At 43.5% G+C, this 21,061-nt stretch overlaps 1 protein-coding gene across 1 annotated transcript in view; it reads right to left on the bottom strand.

Annotated features, from left to right (window-relative positions):
* Positions 1-5,016: 5,016 nt before the first annotated feature.
* Positions 5,017-21,061, bottom strand: part of LOC126484527 (putative odorant-binding protein A10) — a 33,181-nt gene continuing 17,136 nt past the window's right edge. Inside the window, exon 2 of the mRNA XM_050108075.1 lies at positions 5,017-5,471. Coding sequence (XP_049964032.1) covers positions 5,275-5,471 — 197 coding nt within the window. The 3' untranslated portion in view covers positions 5,017-5,274. The remainder of the gene's footprint in view (positions 5,472-21,061) is intronic.

Here is a 21,061-nt window from a genome sequence, read left to right on the forward strand (position 1 = left end):
CACTTTAGATAGAATTTTTCGTGGCTACAGTCGTTTACCCCTACGAAGCAATCAATGAGTCCTGTTTCGTTTGCGATGCAGTTGTGGCTGTAGGTGATGTGAAGTTGTGCGGCAGGGATAAAGGGATCAGCTGCACCTTCTACTTTGCCTTTACCATGGCCATGCAGGTTTTTTTCATAGGACAGCTGGTCTGTTTCTGTTGTTGGTTAATATGTGAGCGAGGCAGAGTTTAGAATTTTTCACAGCTAGACTGACCGCTTCTACTTGTAAGCCTCATCGTTCCGGCGATTTCCTCAGCAGGAACCATTGGGTTTTAATGTAATTGCCATGTACTCGGCGTTCGCCTACATGTATAGCAACACCTCGACACATTGAAGCATCACGGGTTTGCATATAAACAAGGCGTTGCCTCCCCGGATTGCATTGATCACAATGAGGGACGGCGGAAGGTAGGACAAGAGCCACCTGAGGTCTTACCATCCAGGGACGTATTTCCTCCAGCGTGTCACGTGTGAGGAACTGAATCGGCAGGAATTCCTCCGCGCCCCAGCTATATGGGGCGGCGCAACCTAACACGTCCGCAGTTCGCTCCATCAGATTCTAGGCCGATTGATGCGCCGGCTCTTAGCAGCCCGTCAGTCAGAGCCCGGTCTGAAGCCCCCGCAGCCGGACCTACGAACTTCCAGCGATATCCCGAGACGTACCTGCTGACCAACTACGCCAAACGCTCAATCCCCGTCGTTAGGGATTATCAGTGGCGTAGTCTGCACGTTCCACTACGTTTATTCACTGTGTGTTCCAGGCGTACGCCTGTTAGTGTCCGATAAGTGTACTACTTTTTGTTGAGAATTTTCCTTTGTTATTAAATCTCGGTACTGTGGTGGTAATAAATCATTGTTCTTGTTTATGTATGTCTTTTTTCTTATCAAGCATCTCTCCGTGGGAGTGGATTATGAGCGTACCAAGATCCTGGCTCAGATCTCTAAACATTGGGACAGCGTTATAAGAGAGGCTATCGAAATTCGCACCAGTGAATATCTTATCAACCGAGATTGCGGCTACAGTCTCAGCAAGGCTTGGGATCCGGCATTGAATGAAATGAAGAAGACTCTCAGCAAGAAGTACGAACTGGAGACCAGGGCGGACGTAGCAAGTACATCGACGCCACGACAGATTCCGACGCCCACGTCTTCGCGACCGCCGGCGCGCGGGCGCGGACGGCGAAAAGAGCGGCCCGCGGGGGGGAGGGGGGGGGAGGGGGGGACCGATTTAAATCAGCCGCCCGCCCTCAGGAGCTCAGTTCGTCAGCGCACCTGACGACGGCGACATGTTTTATCGCCGAAATATTGTGCCCGTTGGACACTATGAACCTACAGTATACCCGTGGACTGTTCGAGCAACAAATACGCCGGGAGAAACTGAAGAATCACATCATATACCTTTACGGGGTGTATCCATTGCTTTCAGAGAGTCTACAGACACGTCTTCGGCCTGGAATCTCATTGACTGGAGCAGAATTTTCTTCAGTGGTGACTCTCTCTTCGAATTGAGCCCTGGTGACCAGTGAAGACGTTTGTAGAGACGCCCCAGACAGTGAGGGACACCAACCTGACTGTCGCCGCCATACGGCCCGACGACCAGGACTAGTGGTATGGGACGCCATGTCACTTCATAGCAAGACCCCTTTGGTAGCCATCCGACGCAACCTTACAGTGAAGCCGTACTTACACGATGTTATATGCCCCTTTTTGTTCCCTTCCATGGCAGGCTATCCTGGTCTTACATTTCAGCAAGACAATGACGGCCAACACACGGCGAGAGTTTGTACCTTCTTGCCCACATTGACCAGCAAGGACATCGGACCTCTCCCCAATTTAGAACGTTAGGAGCGTTATCGGCAGTGCTCTCAAACCAGCTCGGGATTTTGGCGATCTAACATGCCAGTTGGACAGAATTTGGCACTATGTCCCTAAGGAGGACAACCAACAACTCTATCAATTAGTGCCAGGCCGAATAACTGTTTGTATTAGTGCCTCAGGTGGACCAACATGTTACTGGCTTGCTCAATATTTGAAGCTCTTTCTCTTGAAAAATTCATCTAATATTTCTGAAACTAAAATCGTTTGTTTGCCGGTACATGTACATCACATCTACCGATTTCCACCCCAATCGAACAATTCCTTCGTGGCACGTCTTTTTTGTCCTACAGCGTATGTTTTGTTAACTAACCATTTTATTTATTTTATTGTTAGTTATAGGAACCTGATGCGCCTTCGCAGCCGAGGACACTACCACACGTCTGTGCGGCGGCGTTCGACTCGGAAGATAAGCCAGTTCGAATCCTGGTGGTGCAAAATCTTCACTGTCATTGTTCAGCCGACCAGACGAGGAGAAGTGGTGGCCTGAGGTTTCTGATCACCAGTCTTTGGGTCAGTATCCCGCATTAAATTCCAAACCTCCACGCAGTGTCTCAGGAAGAGAGGATCTGTGACCTTGTTGACTGTGATCCGTCCGTCGAATGGGACGCAGAGCTCGGATGACCCCTCGGAGATATTCGCAGGAGTAGGCTGTGAGTCGGCACCAGATTTCACCCTCTCCCTCCCCTTCATCCAGAACAACACAAACTCAACTCTGCGCTGTTCAAGCGCTCCTCACAGTCACCAGCAGGACACAGATACACGCTTGATACTTGATAACAGGTCACAGGAAGGCAACTCCAGACCACCTTCACTGGGACACTGCACGAGCGGCGATGCAGGAGTCCTGCATTAGCTCCCATACACTCATCCCGTGAGAACAGGTCTACCTTTTGACAGGAATTTTATTACGACAGCAATCTGTGTACGTGGAAAATGTCCTGGTTTTCATGTGAATGGTATAAATCAGTGGTTCCCAACAGGTGGTCCGCAGACCCCCAGGGGTGCGCGAGCTATGCCAGAGGGGTCCGCAAGATGCTATTAGAATAAAAAATATATTAAATATATTTCGTATAATAACAGATTGCATGAGCAGAACTTTAGCGAATGCTAAGTTCTGCGTCTAGCGTCTTCCTAGAGCCAACTGACACTAGCACACTCTAGCGCAAAACTAGAGTTAGATAGAGGCAAATGGTTCTGCTGTATGCCGGTAGACTGCGCGCGCTGCGTCTTTGCAGCTGACAACTGACAGTCACTTTACACAGAAACTCGCATTTCAGACGACAATCGGCCATTGTTAATTTACTCCCAGTGCTTTCACAGACCGTGTTGTTTACATATTCAACATTCTATATTAATAGAGTAGTGTTTGTAAAGCGTTTTTAATAATGAATATGTCAATGTTTTTTCTAAGTACCAAAAATAGAAAACGTATAAAAATACTGTTAATTTGGCATTTTTAGGTACTTGATACTGTGATATGACAAAGTACCTATCATGCTGGATGATGGGGTCCTCGAGAAAATTTTGTTGGGAACCCCTGGTATTGATGAACAAAACAAAGCGAAAGGAAAAACCATCCGAGTGCAAAGCTTACCTAAATCGGAGACAACTTCAGGTTGGGACTAAATGATCTTTCATGCACCTATTGTAGACCACAAAAAATTTATTTCACCTCTATGTAGTAATTTCGTCTTGATGAATCAGTCTGCGAAGGCTGTTCTACGAGAAGCATTCTGCTATTAGTACCTTTGAATGAAATTTCCCTTTAGCAGTGAAGAAAAGTAGTAAGCTGGAATCTTTGCTTGTCCTAAGATGACAGTTGGAAAAAAAGGTGCATGGAATGCTTTCATATCTGTTACCAAAAACTGTGTAGGAAAAAAAAGCGTTTAAATTGCAAAAACACTGCCAAAACAATCTTCGAAAACTACAAGAGGTTGTCTTGTAACATGAGTCCACTTCTTACACACACATATTGACTACTTACCTGACGATCTATGAAATTATAGTAAAGAGCAAGAAGAAGTCTTTCACTGGGAGATTAAGGCGATCAAGAAGAGGCGCCAGTTAAGATGTAATGAAGGTATGAGTTGCGACTATTGTTTTAGGTTTTGAAGAGGAGCATTAAATGAATATTGTGCTAGGAAATCAAAAAAGAGAACCTTTCATAATTAAGTGTAACTGAGTACTCACAATGCTGTACGAGACCCGTTTGTAGTTTTTGTGTACATGCCTAAAAAATAAAGACCTAGATTGAAATTTTATTTTAATATTTTTAGTCCCATTACTTTAAAAAAAAGCACTCCGTCTTCAGGCCACACGTGGCCTACGGGGACCATCCGACCGCCGTGTCATCCTCCGAGGAGGATGCAGATAGGGATGTGCGGTCAGCACACCGCTCTCCCGGTCCTTATGATGGTAGTCTTGACCAAAGCCGCTACTGTTCGGTCGAGTAGCTCCTCAGTTGGCAACACGAGGCTGAGTGCACCTCGAAAAAAGGCAACAGCGCATGGCGGCTGGATGGTCACCCATCCAAGTGCTGGACACGCCCAACAGCGCTTAACTTCGGTGATCTCACGGGAGCCAGTGCAAGGCCATTGCCCAGTCCCATTACGTAAATCTTTAAAATATGAGACCTTATTCGGTGAAAACACGTGATGTAATAGTATAAAATGAAAGTAACTTTCTGAATCAGCATTACAAATTAGTTCTAGAACACTTATTTTGGAGCAATCATCTGAAAAAAATTAAAGCTGCACGCTTGTGTTATTGTTGACCTCTTTAGCGGAGTTATCTGAATTATTACCCTACACTACAGAACCTATGAAGTCATCTAGTGTACTGCCGAGTAAAAGACATCTGGCACTGGTGTATTCTTGTGTGCAAAGGAGGGAAATAAGAAAGCTGGGAGTATACAAAACCATTCAGTCGTAGCCGATGCACCATGAGACTCTAAATCGACTGTGAGAGCACGCAAAAAAAAGAAAGAAACAGAATTCTCATCAGTATCCTACATCTGTTTATGTCGTATGATGTTTGATGCAGTGATGATTTGGAGATAGGAGATACCTTTATTAGTAGATTATCATCACTAGCCAGAAGCGTTTTCATCTCTTTATTCCAAGTACTTACAGTATTTACTCTGGCGATAACGGATAGTTTTACAAAACACAGAAATATAGTAAAAAACTGATAATGTTGTGTCGGTCGGCAAACGAGTGAAGCCGACCCTGGAGTGGTGGGGGTGTATGCGTGTTGTTGGAGAGGGGGTTGGTGAGTGAGAGGTGGTTGCGCGGGCAGCACAGATAGTGAGTGAGTGACTGGGAGAGAGGGAGAGAGAGAAAACAGAAGAGCGGCGCTAGATGCGCACGCCCCGCTGCTCCCAGTGTTTACGGTAGCGACTGCGCAGTTCGCCCGTGGGGTCGTAGCGCGCAACCAGCTTGTTCCAGTCCGACTTTCGTCGAGTTGTCAGGTGGCGGAGCACCTTCTCGGCCGCCGCCAGCTGTCTCTCCGAGCACGACGCGCAGTTCGTCTCCACCGCGGACGCCACGAAAGCTGCAACACACGCAAACGAGTTACGTACACCAAGAAATACCACAAAAGGCAGTGCGATTGGAGAGCGTTGGGCATCAATGTAAAGACCGGATTATATGCATCATAAAAACCTTAAAATATGATTGCAAATATGCATGAAAAACGCTTAAAAATGCATGAAAAGTTTCGAAATATACAAGATCAAATAACATGGTAGTTATTGCGTGCATTACATCTCAGAGGCGAACCTGTGCATATCAACTACGAGGAACAGCTCCGGCCACGCAAAAAATCGATATATTTAGAACGTTAATGTCATCTGGTGATGCTGAGAGAATTAGATTGGGAAATGAGACACTTAACCTTCAAGAGCTCGCACGGGCGGTGAAGTGACCACCGCCTTTTTGCAATTTCGCTCCATACTTACTCCACAAAGGTAACGAGGCGGTGGGATGGACATTTATTCTCTAGTTACACCTTTTTCCGACAGATGCTGCTCAAAGTTCGTCCAGGTCGCACCTCTCTGCTTCCCAGGACAAATTCAAATAGGTCCGAACACGAGACTATTTCTAGCGCGAGCGCGTGAAGGTTAAAGTAGTAAATGGGTTTTGCTATTTGGGGAGCAAAATAACTGATGATGGTCGAAGTAGACAGGATATAAAATGTAGACTGGCAATGGCAAGGAAAGCGTTTCTGAAGAAGAGAAATTTGTTAATATCGAGTATAGATTTAAGTGTCAGGAAGTCGTTTCTGAAAGTATATGTATGGAGTGTGGCCACGTACGGAAGTGAAACATGGACGATAAATAGTTTGGACAAGAAGAGAATAGAAGCTTTCGAAATGTGGTGCTACAGAAGAATGCTGAACATTAGATGGGTAGATCACATAACTAATGAGGAGGTATTGAATAGAATTGGGGAGAAGAGGAGTTTGTGGCACAACTTGACAAGAAGAAGGGGCCGGTTGGTAGGACATGTTCTGAGGCATCAAAGGATCACAAATTTAGTATTGGAGGGCATCGTGCAGGGTAAAAATCATAGAGGGAGAGCAAGAGATGAATCCACTAAGCAGATTCAGAAGGATGTAGGTTGCAGTAGGTACTGGGAGATGAAGAAGCGTGCACAGGATAGAGTAGCACGGAGAGCTGCATCAAACCAGTCTCAGGACTGAAGACTGCAACAACAAATTTTCTGAATACTTTCTGGTAGAGGTTAGGAAAGGGGCCTTTCTGGGTTATTTTTTTAAAAATTCTCAAAATGGTGATGCATACCGCGTTTCAAGGATTGTTCCTTCTTTGCTGTCGTTATCGGTAACAAGCCGATGCGATGCGAGGGAGTCGCAGCGAAGCAATCGATATGCATAGGACCAACTTCGAGATATATCGCACGCAAGGGGGCACGTTCAAAACACCGAAATGTTTTATTTAGAAAACAACATACAATCATGAATTTTTTAACGCCGTTAACTTTTAATCAGTTCTATTGGACCAAAGCATCATTTACAATTTATTTTAAATTTTTCTACTGTTGTAAACGTGAACGCCGGCCGGGGTGGCCGAGCGGTTCTAAGCGCTACAGTCTGGAACCACGCCACCGCTACGGTCGCAGGTTCGAATCCGGCTAGGGCATGGATGTGTGTGATGTCCTTACGTTAGTTAGGTTTAAGTGGTTCTAAGTTCTAGGGGACTGATGACCTGAGAAGTTAAGTCCCATAGCGCTCAGAGTCATTTGAACCATTTTAAACGTGAACGACCAAGTACTGTTCCAAATGTTCGGTAGTAAGCTGTGTTCGATCACTCAAAACATTTTTATAAGCAAAAACGGACCGTTCTACATCAACTGAGGTGACTGGGCAGTATTTGAAGTTTGGTGCTATGGCGGATGCGATGCGAGGAAGTCGCAGTGAAACAGTCGATATGCGCAGGACCAACTTCGAGATACATCGCACGCAGAGGGGAACCCTCAAAAATTCCGTAATGTTTTAATTAAAAAACAACATACAAACATGAATTTTTTAACATATTGTTTGTTGTTGTGGTCTTCAGTCCTGAGACTGGTTTGATGCAGCTCTCCATGCCACTCTATCCTGTGCAAGCTTTTTCATCTCCCAGTACCTACTGCAACCTACATCCTTTTGAATCTGCTTAGTGTATTCATCTCTTGGTCTCCCTCTACGATTTTTACCCTCCACGCTGCCCTCCAATACTAAATTGGTGATCCCTTGATGCCTCAGAACATGTCCTACCAACCGATCCCTTCTTCTGGTCAAGTTGTGCCACAAACTTCTCTTCTCCCCAATCCTATTCAATACTTCCACATTAGTTATGTGATCTACCCATCTAATCTTCAGCATCCTTCTGTAGCACCACATTTCGAAAGCTTCTATTCTCTTCTTGTCCAAACTATTTATCGTCCATGTTTCACTTCCATACATGGCTGCACTCCATACGAATACTTTCAGAAATGACTTCCTGACACTTAAATCTATACTGGATGTTAACAAATTTCTCTTCTTCAGAAACGCTTTCCTTGCCATTGCCAGCCTACATTTTATATCCTCTCTACTTCGACCATCATCAGTTATTTTGCTCCCCAAATAGCAAAACTCCTTTACTACTTTAAGTGCCTCATTTCCTAATCTAATTCCCTCAGCATCACCCGACTTAATTAGACTACATTCCATTATCCTCGTTTTGCTTTTGTTGATGTTCATCTTATATCTTCCTTTCAAGACACTGTCCATTCCATTCAACTGCTCTTCAAAGTCCTTTGCTGTCTCTGACAGAATTACAATGCCATCGGCGAACCTCAAAGTTTTTATTTCTTCTCCATGAATTTTAATACCTACCCCGAATTTTTCTTTTGTTTCCTTTACTGCTTGCTCAATATACAGATTGAAAAACATCGGGGAGAGGCTACAACCCTGTCTTACTCCCTTCCCAACCACTGCTTCCCTTTCATGTCCCTCGACTCTTATAACTGCCATCTGGTTTCTGTACAAATTGTAAATAGCCTTTCGCTCCCTGTATTTTACCCCTGCCACGTTCAGAATTTGAAAGAGAGTATTCCAGTCAACATTGTCAAAAGCTTTCTCTAAGTCTACAAATGCTAGAAACGTACGTTTGCCTTTCCTTTTAACATAATCAACCTTTAATTAATACTATTGGACCAAAGCACCATTTAAAATTCATTTTACATTTTTCCACTGTCGTAAACGTGAACGACCAAGTACTGTTCCAAATGTTCGGTAGTAAGCTGTGTTCGATCACTCAAATCATTTTTATAAGCAGAAAAGGACCGTTCTACATCAACTGAGGTAACTGGGCAATATTTAAATTTGGGTGCTATGTTGGCACTTACTATTTCTGGTAAAAGTTCATTTGTGCCATTAACAAAACTATCAATTTGGCATAAGGTTTCAAAGCCTGGGCTATTATTAATAATGTTTTCAAACTTTTCTTTAAGTTTTATTCGGAATACCTCCGGCAATGAAGAGATCACTAGAATGATTTCATTCATTAACTGAATAGACTCATTCGACACCAAACCTTGAGTTTCAAGCTTTTTAATACTTGCAGGTATATGGGAAAAATGAGTGTTAATCACAGCAATGTCTTTTTTAATACCGGAATCATTACAAGCTTCCTTGCATTGGCAAACTGCCAAAGCCACTGCAATACTTAAGTCGTTTACTACCCCTCTAATGGCCTCGAAATGTTCATTGAAAAACAACACAGCTTCTACCCACGTACCCCAACGAGCTACCACTGGTTCAGAAGGTGAAGGCAACGCACTCCATGAGCAAAGCACGTCACATGAATCAAATTGGGATAAAATACTCTGAGGGCTTTTACTGCTTTCATCATATAGGGAAAAGCATCTGAAATAAACACAAAACACCCTTTCATCTGCAGAAGGTCCTGGAAATATTTTTCTAATGCCCTCATTCACAAATCTGGCGATAGTATAATGATTTACTTTTTCAAGTTCTTTGTAGGCCCCTAAACAGGAAGAAGAAGGCTGTTCTTTTAAAGCACCAACAATTAAATTTGCAATGTAACGGCCAAAAGTGTCTGTAGTGTCGTCAGCTGAAATCCAGATACTGTTTTCCTTGAGTTCACTGCGTATTTCTTTCAGAACATTTACGTAAATTGCCGGTATGTAATTTGTTGATTCATCTGATATAAAATTTTGAGTTAAGCAATGTTTGCGCAGGAAGCCTTTGAAAATAGGATTTGTAAGTTTGTGAAGAGTAATATTGCTTGCAATGAATGCTTCACATAGATCCATGTTAAATCGACATTTTTGGTTACCTGTGGACAAATCCCTGCTAATGCAACTTGCTGTTGTCAGAAGTTGTTGTCGTGGTTCTTTCTTCTGCATTCCTGCGATATGAAGACTTGTCTTGACATGCTGGTCTATCTGAAACTGTTTTTTTTTTTTTTTTGCACGTAACGTTTTTCTCGCAAACTCGGCAATATAAAACAATTCCGTCATATGCAAATGTTCTAGGGTGGTCAGCTATCAACGAAACGACGTTTCTTTTTTAGGACAGTATGGCGCGCAACACATTACACATACCACATCTTAAACACGTTCAGTTGTGTATAAGTAAATAGAAAGCTAAAGTGGAGCAATGAAAGTGAGACTAAAAGCTTGCGTAGTTTAATTTAAATGTTGCCGACGCGTACGGTATGACAGAGGAGGGGATTAACGGGGAGGGGGGGGGGGGGCGGGGGGCGGGCGCAGGAGCATTCACTCTGTCTGCCTGTTCCTGTTCCTCTTCTGTAATGATTTCGCTAGGCAGTGGCCTCTCTGTTAACGATTCCACGCAGTTCTAGGTCGCGGTCAATCTGTGAGACATCAAAACTAGATCGAGCTAGGGACTGCCCGTCAAAATTTTTAAAATATTGTAAACATACAGCGAAAATATTCATCGTAGCGTCACCAGTTTTTAGTTAAAATATGCAATAACCAGTGAAAAGGAGCCAAATATGCACATGCATATGCAACATGCAAATGCATATAATCCGGTCTTTAGGCATCACGGAAAAAAATTTTGAACCCATCAGACGTTTTATCGAAAAGATTTCTCTGAAGTTAACAAATAAGGCAGAATGGGAAACAAAAAAAATGGCTCTGAGCAGTATGGAACTCAACTGCTGTGGTTATCAGTCCCCTAGAACTACTTAAACCTAACTAACCTAAGGACATCACACACATCCATGCCCGAGGCAAGATTCGAACCTGCGACCGTAGCAGTCGCGCGGTTCCGGACTGCGCGCCTAGAACCGCGAGACCACCGCGGCCGGCTAGAATGGGAAACACCTGACGCGCCTTCGAATGCTGCTCAGTATCATGTACACCATCTTTACTACTATTTGAAACTCTAAAATTATAATTTAAACACCGAACTTTAAATTCTAGATCGGTACCACATTTGCAGTACGTGATTTCTAGCGTTATTCAAAAGGCGCGGCAAATGTTTCTCTAATCTATCTTATTTCTTTCTTTTGGCCAAAACATTTTACAAAACGTTTGACCACTTTTTTTCAAGTTTTATTCTAAAAGAATTTAATATAATATTCGTTTTTCGAAATCTCATTCACTTTCCTACCGTCTTCCGTTCAGTAAGTTCCAGTAAGTTTAACAGGTAGAAGATGTGCGAATGCGCATGGAATACGCAGAACCAACAGGCAGATCTGCGATTTAGTAGAGCTACACATCCCTGATATACTTCCGCTTCTTGATCAGGTGCGTTGTCGGTAAAGGTTTTGACATCAGTTATCATCTTTCGCCGTTAACCGATGTCGAAAGAAAAACAGCCTTGGTTAAAGGGGAACAATTCTTTCATTGATGTGTCTTGCGCCTCTGAAGCACCATCCGAGGATTTTTACATACTGCAATTTGTGGGGACATTACACACACAGGTGTCGGTTCAAAAAGCAGTGCTAGCATAGGACCACACCTACAGGTTTTGAATCCACGTAGCGCATTCTGTATAAGTTCGCATGCGCCATGCATATAAGGAGCGAGCAAACAGTTTCCGTTCGAGTGCGATGCTGCAGCATATATGTAACCCAGTGCGGGTATATAGGCACCGACGCGGGCGCAAGGGGTTACTAAGTCCTTAGATCGCCCCTTATACACAACTAAGTTCGTCCGGAACCCTCAGAGCGTGAGTCCTACTTGCACTTGTATGGCTTTATTTTTTTTTTTTTTTTAATGTCAAGGAAAACAGACCATATCGATTTCATCTAGTAGGTTATCCATTTCACTTAGTACAGAAAAAGCTGCCATAAAACATAATTATAAAGAAAAAAATAAGCCAAGGACGTTGCATTTGACCATCCCGCTTTAATTTCTACAGATATGCAACTGTTCAAGGACAGAAAAATCTTCTGTGCATGGCAGCTTGATTCGCTGATATTGAAACCAGTATTCAGTTGTATCCACACTATCAGTAAGGTAAGCTAATAATTCAACACGATAATTTCTTCCAAGAAATAAACAATATCGTCGTTACAATACCAGAGACAAAAGTATGGTCGATTTTAGTTAACGTTGCAATTAAAAAATAAGTAAAACTTTCCCGACATCTGAGGTCCGAAATACTTAGTTCTACAAGCAAGACATTGAGCCAAAGTTTAACAAACTCCAAGTCACCAAAAATCTCAGTATAATTTAGTGATTTCCGACATATTTTAACTACAACCAGAAACCATATCTAATAGAGCCAAACAGCGAACACAGTCACAAACTTTATTCATGACGGTAACTACTTCCTGAACTATTATCACCTCCACCGTCTGCCCCTGGTAGATAAGTGGTCAGAGCGACGGACTGTCATACCCAACGGCCCGGGTTCGATTCCCGGGTGGGTCGGAGATTTTCTCCGCCCAGGGACTGGGAGTTGTATTGTCCTTATCCTCATCATTTCATCCCTATCGACACGCAAGTCGTCGAAGTGGCGTGAACTCGGAAGACTTGCACCAGGCGAACGGTCTATCTGACTAGACGCCCTAGCCACATGGCATTTCCATTTCCATCACCTTCACCATTTCCTGTTACATTCACTAATGATGCGCTAGACTCTTCGCGCGAGTTCTGGGTTTGCTCTTTTACTGTCAAGTACACTTCGCGAGATGTATGTTGGACGAAGTAATACGTTGCCTGGCTCTTTTAAAGTGTACGCTCTCGGAATTTTAATAACTTAGCTGTAAGTGATACACAGTGCCTCTCTTTTAGGGTGTGCCTCTTGCGCATACTGAATAAGCCAGTTGAGGAACGGGCAGAACTTTTTTGGATCTTCTGTACATCCATATTTTACTATCTTTCGCTGTTTGTGAAACAGACACCCCCACTACTGAAATATCCCGTAGGAATCATTGTAAAATTGTACATATTTTCTTTGTTTCCTTTATTTTAAATTTTCGTTAGTTATTTTGTGAACTTATGTATGTGAAGTGAGGTTGTTATCGAAACTAATACTGTTATTCCGAATTATATTATTCTCAATGTAATTGTGTACATTGTCTACATATTTCTGGGAGCTTCGGCCCAATACAGAATATTATATCTGTGTAAAAGTTTTACGAACGTGAGAGAGACAGTTGATGACCAGTTAGTTCAAAGCCGAACGGCGGAAGTGTTAAGTCGATCGGTCGCGAGAGCAGTTGAAATTGTTGGAATTTTTCATCACATTGCGGAGAAAATATTTGTTTTAATTGTGCTGAAAGAGGAAAATGTTTGGAGGAAATCCTAGGCAGATATTTTGAAATGGGGAACGTCATTATTTGCGAGGAAATGCGAGTCGAGCATGGAACAATCTGCAAGACATTGTTGCGTTATTGTTGCTACAGTTTGTTAAAAACTTCAGGTGAAGTAGACTTTACTTTAGCGTCGAGGCAGAAGAGGAAGCACAAGACTAGAAGACGTCGGGAGAAGAAAGAAGATATTACAACAAGAAGATTTAGAAGATATCGCAGAAGATTCCGAAGAGAATACGTAATACATCAACAGAATCTTCTGGAATCACGAACAATACAGTTATAGAGCGCTATTTTATCGTGACGCATTTGAAGAAGACAACGAAACTATTGTACCAAACTGCAAGACGAATTAGACGCTGTGAACTTCGCAGTTTCGTGTACTTACGAGTGAAATTTGATTTATTGTGCTCTGTGCTCCGAACTCTGAGTCGATTTCTTCAAAACTGCTGCCATTCAATTCTGAGTCAAAATAATAAAACGACGACTTACTTTTCAAATACACAGTTCGGTAGTCGTCTGTGCTAGAAGTGAAGATCTGTGTTCGTAGCAGTAATCCGACCAAACAACGGGCCGGAGCAGCGGCAAAATTACATACCACTCTTGATAATTAATATTCTAAATCAACGAAACTACCATCGCCATCTTGCTCCTGCTCGGCGATATTCACGAACAGTCGAACGTAGTCTCCAGAGATCCACGCTGCAGTCTTCACGGGGTAAGCTACATCTGATACTCTGCTGTCACTAATTCGATGCCTTTTGCGTTGCTGTGTCGAACAAAACAAACCCCTAAGTGAACATCACGTCAAAGTGCACAACATGCAAGGAAAAACAGCAATATTTCTTAAGACGATAGTTGACCAACAGTGTATTGATTAAATTTTTAGCACTTAGATTTCTCTTGCTGCCTGAACGTTACAAACAGTCAACCCAAAGTGGTCGCGTTAACATTACAGTTTATGAAAGAGGTACTTTCATTTTTCATTACAACAGTACACTTCACTTTATGGAAATGTTTGGAATTAATTTGTAAACAAGATTAAATATTTAACTAATTTACTGCAACTTCGGAGTTTGAAACAGAGTCTGTTATCAAAAAGGACATTGCATTCCGCTGACAGCCACCTTCAGTTGGAATTTCATACGGTAGCAGTGTTATTATTCTTTACATTCAAATGCTAGTCACTTTTACAACTAATTTAACTCCAGTTATGGTTCACATCAGTATATAGTGAGAGTCCATACAGCAATTAACAATCTGCCATTACGATGATCTGAAGGTTTGCTACAATGATCGTTAACACACGTCAGCAAGACTATTCTGCTCGCTTACTCTATGCATAATTATTCTGGAAAACGCACTTGAGAAACTGATCCACACATCACATTTCGTATTTTACAGTTGACTAACAGAAATTATGACCTCAGCAGCACCTAAAAAATTTTATGCATTTTTATCTGTTTACATGTTTCTTTGTGTTTATGTAAATGTGGTTGTGGGTATGTCGTATGTCTCATTGACGATTCCAGTCGGGTGAAAGGAGGAAAGCTAATTGCCAGAAATTTGATTGAATACATTCATTCAGGTTCTACATCTACATCTACATTTATACTCCGCAAGCCACCCAACGGTGTGTGGCGGAGGGCACTTTACGTGCCACTGTCATTACCTCCCTTTCCTGTTCCAGTCGCGTATGGTTCGCGGGAAGAACGACTGTCTGAAAGCCTCCGTGCGCGCTCTAATCTCTCTAATTTTACATTCGTGATCTCCTCGGGAGGTATAAGTAGGGGGGAAGCAATATATTCGATACCTCATCCAGAAACGCACCCTCTCGAAACCTGGCGAGCAAGCTACACCGCGATGCAGAGCGCCTCTCTTGTAGAGTCTGCCACTTGAGTTTATTAAACATCTCCGTAACGCTATCACGGTTACCAAATAACCCTGTGACGAAACGCGCCGCTCTTCTTTGGATCTTCTCTATCTCCTCCGTCAAACCGATCTGGTACGGATCCCACACTGATGAGCAATACTCAAGTATAGGTCGAACGAGTGTTTTGTAAGCCACCTCCTTTGTTGATGGACTGCATTTTCTAAGCACTCTCCCAATGAATCTCAACCTGGTACCCGCCTTACCAACAATTAATTTTATATGATCATTCCACTTCAAATCGTTCCGCACGCATACTCCCAGATATTTTACAGAAGTAACTGCTACCAGTGTTTGTTCCGCTATCATATAATCATACAATAAAGGATCCTTCTTTCTATGTATTCGCAATACATTACATTTGTCTATGTTAAGGGACAGTTGCCACTCCCTGCACCAAGTGCCTATCCGCTGCAGATCTTCCTGCATTTCGCTACAATTTTCTAATGCTGCAACTTCTCTGTATACTACAGCATCATCCGCGAAAAACCGCATGGAACTTCCGACACTATCTACTAGGTCATTTATATATATTGTGAAAAGCAATGGTCCCATAACACTCCCCTGTGGCACGCCAGAGGTTACTTTAACGTCTGTAGACGTCTCTCCATTGATAACAACATGCTGTGTTCTGTTTGCTAAAAACTCTTCAATCCAGCTGGTCTGATATTCCGTAGGCTCTTACTTTGTTTATGAGGCGACAGTGCGGAACTGTATCGAACGCCTTCCGGAAGTCAAGAAAAATAGCATCTACCTGGGAGATTCACAAAACGGGCGTGGCATCTCAAGTTACTTTTGGTCTGTAAGGTGTTGTGGTGATTATGGTTCAAATGGCTCTAAGCACTATGGGACAAAACCTCTGAGGTCATCAGACACCTAGACTTAGAACTACTTAAACCTAACTAACCTACAGACATGACACACTTCCATGCTCGAGGCAGGATTCGAACGTGCGACCGTAGCAGCAGCGCGGTTTCGGACTGAAGCGCCTAGAACCGCTCGGCCACATCAGTGGTGATTATGTTGTACACCGAATCGTTACGTATTCACCACAGAATATTCGTGCTATTAGAGTTTAAATATAGTAATACAGAGTAGGGAGCATATTGATTTTGGTCATATTTATTAATTAAAATCGGATCTATTGAAGAGCACGTCAAGTAATCACAAGCTCGTCTGACGTATATGGAAACACTCGTGGTGGTTAACCAGAAAGGAGGAGGAGTAGCTAGGGCCGTTTTAAACTCCTCCCCTCGTAGCGTCTGCTACTGATGTGTATTCAGCACTTCCGTAACGCTTTTGCACTTACTAAATAAGCGCGTGGCGAAACGGGCCGATCTTCTTTGAAACCTCTCTGGTAAGGGTCCAGCACTAACGAGCAACACTGAGAATCCGAGCGAACGATCGTTTTATAGGGTATTTGTTCGGTCGGTGAATCGCATTCCCTTAAGATTCGTACAATGAATATCAGTTTAGCATCTACGTCTGTAACAACTGCACCGCTCAAAAGTATTAGGGGAACATGACTTTGGGCGTCCACCACAATCCATTGAGCAATAATTCTGGAGTGGTTATGTTACCAAATTATACCTTTAACTTTCACAAATTAAGTACACAACAAAGGATCATTACATCCTAGACCATTGACATAAAAAGAACTGAAATGTCCAACAGGTGTCATCCTGGGTGCTTTCCATTGGGCTTTCAGAGCTTCAGTAACGTGTATGCCCCGCCTGATACCTATGTGGCATGCTCCATACAACTCTACGGAGGTCCCCCTGTGGTATCCGTTCCCATTCTGCAATGAGAGACCACGGGAGTTTTTGGAGAGACCGTGGTGGAACAGGACGACCACGAACACGTCTGTCAAGCTTGTCCCAAATATGCACGACGGGGTTCAGACCGGGACTCACTGCTGGCCATTCCATTACTTCAATGTAGGCTTCACAACACATCACTGCTGATGTCCGCCACACTGCCCGTGGCATTAGAAGTAACTCAAGGCCACCGTAAGCAGCACCCAACGCATGGTACAACAACAGGATCTGTTCGATGCATTTCCTGGCGGTAAGGCGACCATCGACAATGACAATACTGAAGTCCCCCATCAGATAACCTTGGCAAGGTGTCGATTTCCTGGACAACTTCTGACAGTAACGCTCGCTACGGGTCTCCGCACACGAACACAACTACCATCTAGCGTCTGAGAATATCTGAACTTGTTTGTGAGTAACATGTTTCGCTAGTGACGAAGTGGCCAGTTGACATGGGGACGGCAGAACTGAAAATGAGCTGCAAGATGTTGTCGTGTCAGGTGGGATACTCGAACAGGACGTCTGGGCCCTAAGGTCCTGAAAACATCTTGCACTGCTTTGGTGGTGTCCGTAGGACGAAGCAGTGCAGAATGGCCAGATACTGGTCTTCACGTGGAATTGTAATACGTCGGCGGCCTTTGCCTACTTGCCTTGTGTATTGACCTGCCTCCCTACATCATGTCCACAACATATGGAAGACACGCCGAGAGGGATTGGCATCTGCAACAACACTCCCTGAAGTACATCCTTTTCCGATCAAACAGACCGCCCTTGTGACTTGCGCTGCATTAAGGTGTGGTTTACTATCTTTAGGTTGAAAAAGTCGATTTTTTTTAATTGCATTTTTGGATCCCCTGAAATGGTTTATCCGAATACGGAACGGAAATGTTTGTTATTCGCGGTTGAACAAAAAAATGCACCTGCCTGAAATCGGCCCTTTTCACGCACCAGTTTTTTTCTTTCGGAGGACGAGTTATTGTACCGGTGCTTGGGAGGAAATAAACAAAATTCAAATGAAAGTTTGAATGCGTGTGTTTGGAAGTTAGCCCCCAAGCATTTGCATTCTGGTGCGAAGACTGTGAAGATTGCGACTTTCCTGGCAGTGAGCAGCATCAACGAAGGGTATTCAGCAATTCTGAAGACCATGACAACGGTGGACGTCACCCTGGGACTCTATTCGACGCAGTTCGCCAAGCATTCGGACGACCACCGCATTCAACCGGCCAAAAACCACTTGTCACCGGCCGTACGAGCGGCTCTGGAGCAGCGCAGGATGGCCCAGATCGAGCAGAGCGCCCTCTATGAGGAAGAGGAAGGACTAGTTTATGGACCCGGAATAGCAGATTGAACGTACGTTGCAAAATATTGCATTTACATGTAGTCAAAACTTCAAACGCGTTTTTCTCGAAATGACGTTTTTTTTTTTGATTGCGCGGTATGGTAACTTCAAATCTACTGAACCGATTGGCATGATTCTTTGTTTCCGACGAAGCTAACTAAATTGTCTAGGAGTTGTACCATTTTATTCCGATCCATCAAATATAAATATTTTTACATGGCCGACAAAGTCGAAAAATCGATGGAAAAAACCCTATTTTTTTAAACGGCGGTCATTTGGTTTCCTATGGTCCAAATAACTTAAGCGAGGTACAAATCCTAAAGAATCTTATATACTTCGCTAACGTCAACTCAATTTTGATTTCAGACAAGCCAGCTGAGCTGTGACATATCTCGCGTGGAGGTCTACATCAAAATTTTGTTTGGTTCCGGCGGCACTTCCGCCTTTGCTCTTCGACATTTCAGATCGAAAAAATTCCCGTTTGTAGAGGAAATATCAATAAACATTTAGACCAAATTTGACATTGATATCTATAACATATCCCTAGAAAAAAATTCTCAAAGAACATGCTTTTTCGGGCCAAAGATAGTAAACCTCCCCTTAAGATGTCACATTGTATGTGCTTGGTTGAATACAACGCCCACAAATGACAACTGCCATCTGTGTACCTCGCTAGAAAACACTTGCACACCGATACTCACTTCCTTCTGAAGGGTTACCTGACACTAATGCATAACACAGCCAATAACTGGCGAATGATTTCAGTTGGTACCTATACTGAAAGCAACGATCTCAAGCGACGCAATAAGGCCACAGATACCACCTAAATCAAAACTGATTTAACATACCGGACGTTGATAGAAGTGTACCCCTAGTCCTATTGATTAGTTTATTTTTAAGTGTTCGCTACTCCTTAGGTCGCTGTAGATTTCTAGCTGATATTTTACGGTTGTCGCTGTTTTCAGTTATTTGCCATCAATAGTGTAATTTATCAGCAATGTTTCTGTTTATTATCGCACAGTGCCTTATATTACAAGTGAATTCTCAGTACTTGTAACCAACACTCATCTTGTGAATGTCTTCTTGCGTTTCGACACAGGTTTCCGCAATTACAACTTCCGTGTAGACAGCATCATCCGTACACTGGATGATAGCACTTCCTGCGTTATCCACTACATTTTTCCGAGCTGCTGTCACATCGCAGGGTGAAACGGCATAAACATTTCAAAGAATTGGAAATAGCTATCTGCTTAATTGATTATTTGGAAATTCACAACACGGCGGATAGCTGCGTAAGCTGACTACGGGGATACTGAATACTGCTGGTAATCGCTCCCCACTTTAAAAGACACAGCGTGTTTCTGCCAGATAGCGGTTCAGCACAACGCAGCTGCCGGTTGCAGGGAGACTAGTCACTTTCAAAGGCGAAGGTCGCCCGTTCGAAACCTGTCCCGACAAAGCCAGACAGCCCGCCGATAATGCTGGCTGGCCTTTCAGTAGCGCGGCTGTGGGTTCACGCCTCGGCCTAGAATAATGCTCGCCGCTGAGCTTCCATTGGCCGCGATTGCGGCAGGGAATAACGCGCCACCTTAAGAATGGCTATTCAGCAGTGAACGCGTTTATGTATAGACGCCTTAAGCGGTACCTTGTTTAGGCAGCACTTCGGAATGCAGAACACAGCAAGGCTCGGTTGTGGAATCCTGATTCACTTCCCTGTTTGCCAATCACACAGATTGCAACAGAAATACTTTTTATAAAATTTGACGAAACGAGTCATCACTCAAATATGAGGGAAAAAATCTTCATTTATGAGTGATTAATGAAATTTTACTTCCACATAGTTTGGAGCAGTTATACACTGAGGTTACAAATTCAAGGGATAGCGAGCGATATGCAGATATTCAGTACCTTTGTGGCTGCTGTATCGGTTACACAAGATATAAAAGGTGCATTGGCAGTACACTCAGGTGATTCATGTGAAAACAATTCCGATGTGATTACGGCCGCACGACGGGAATCAACAGACTTTAAACGCGGAATGGTAGTTGATGCTCTACGCATGTGACATTCCATTTCGGATATCGTTAGAGAATTCAGTATTCCGAGATCCATAGTGTCAAGAGAGTGCCGAGATTATCAAATTTCATACATTACCTCTCACCACGGCCAACGCAGCGGCCGATGGCCTTCACTTAACGATCGAGAGCAGCGGCGTTTGCGTAACGTTGTCAATGCTTACAGACAAGCAACAATCCATGAAATAACCTTAGAAATCAATGTGGGAGGCATGACGAACGTTTTCGTTAAGATAGTGCCTTTGCTAAGAGCATGACATACCTTGCAGCTCCTCTCCTGGGCTCGTAACGATATCAGTTGGACTCTAGACGATTGGAAAACAATGCCTGGTCAAATGAGCCCCGGTTTCAGTTCGTAAGAGATGATGGCGGGGTTCGAATGTGGCCCAGACCCCACGAAGTTATGGACCTACGTTGTCAATACGACATTGTCAAAGCTGGTGGTGGTCCACAAAGGTGTGGGCTATTTATTTGGAATGGATTCGATCCTCTGATCCAACTGAACCTATCTTTGACTGGAAATTACTATGTTCGGCTACATGGAGACCATTTGCTGCCCTTCAAGGATTTATTGTTCCCAAGCAACTAAAGAATTTTAATGGATGGCATTGCGCCATCTCAGAACATTCTGGGCAATCCAAGCGAATGATTTGGTCACACATAGCGCCCGACATGAATCCCATCG

Source organism: Schistocerca serialis, chromosome 6 (assembly GCF_023864345.2).
Source record: "Schistocerca serialis cubense isolate TAMUIC-IGC-003099 chromosome 6, iqSchSeri2.2, whole genome shotgun sequence".
NCBI lineage: Eukaryota > Metazoa > Arthropoda > Insecta > Orthoptera > Acrididae > Schistocerca > Schistocerca serialis.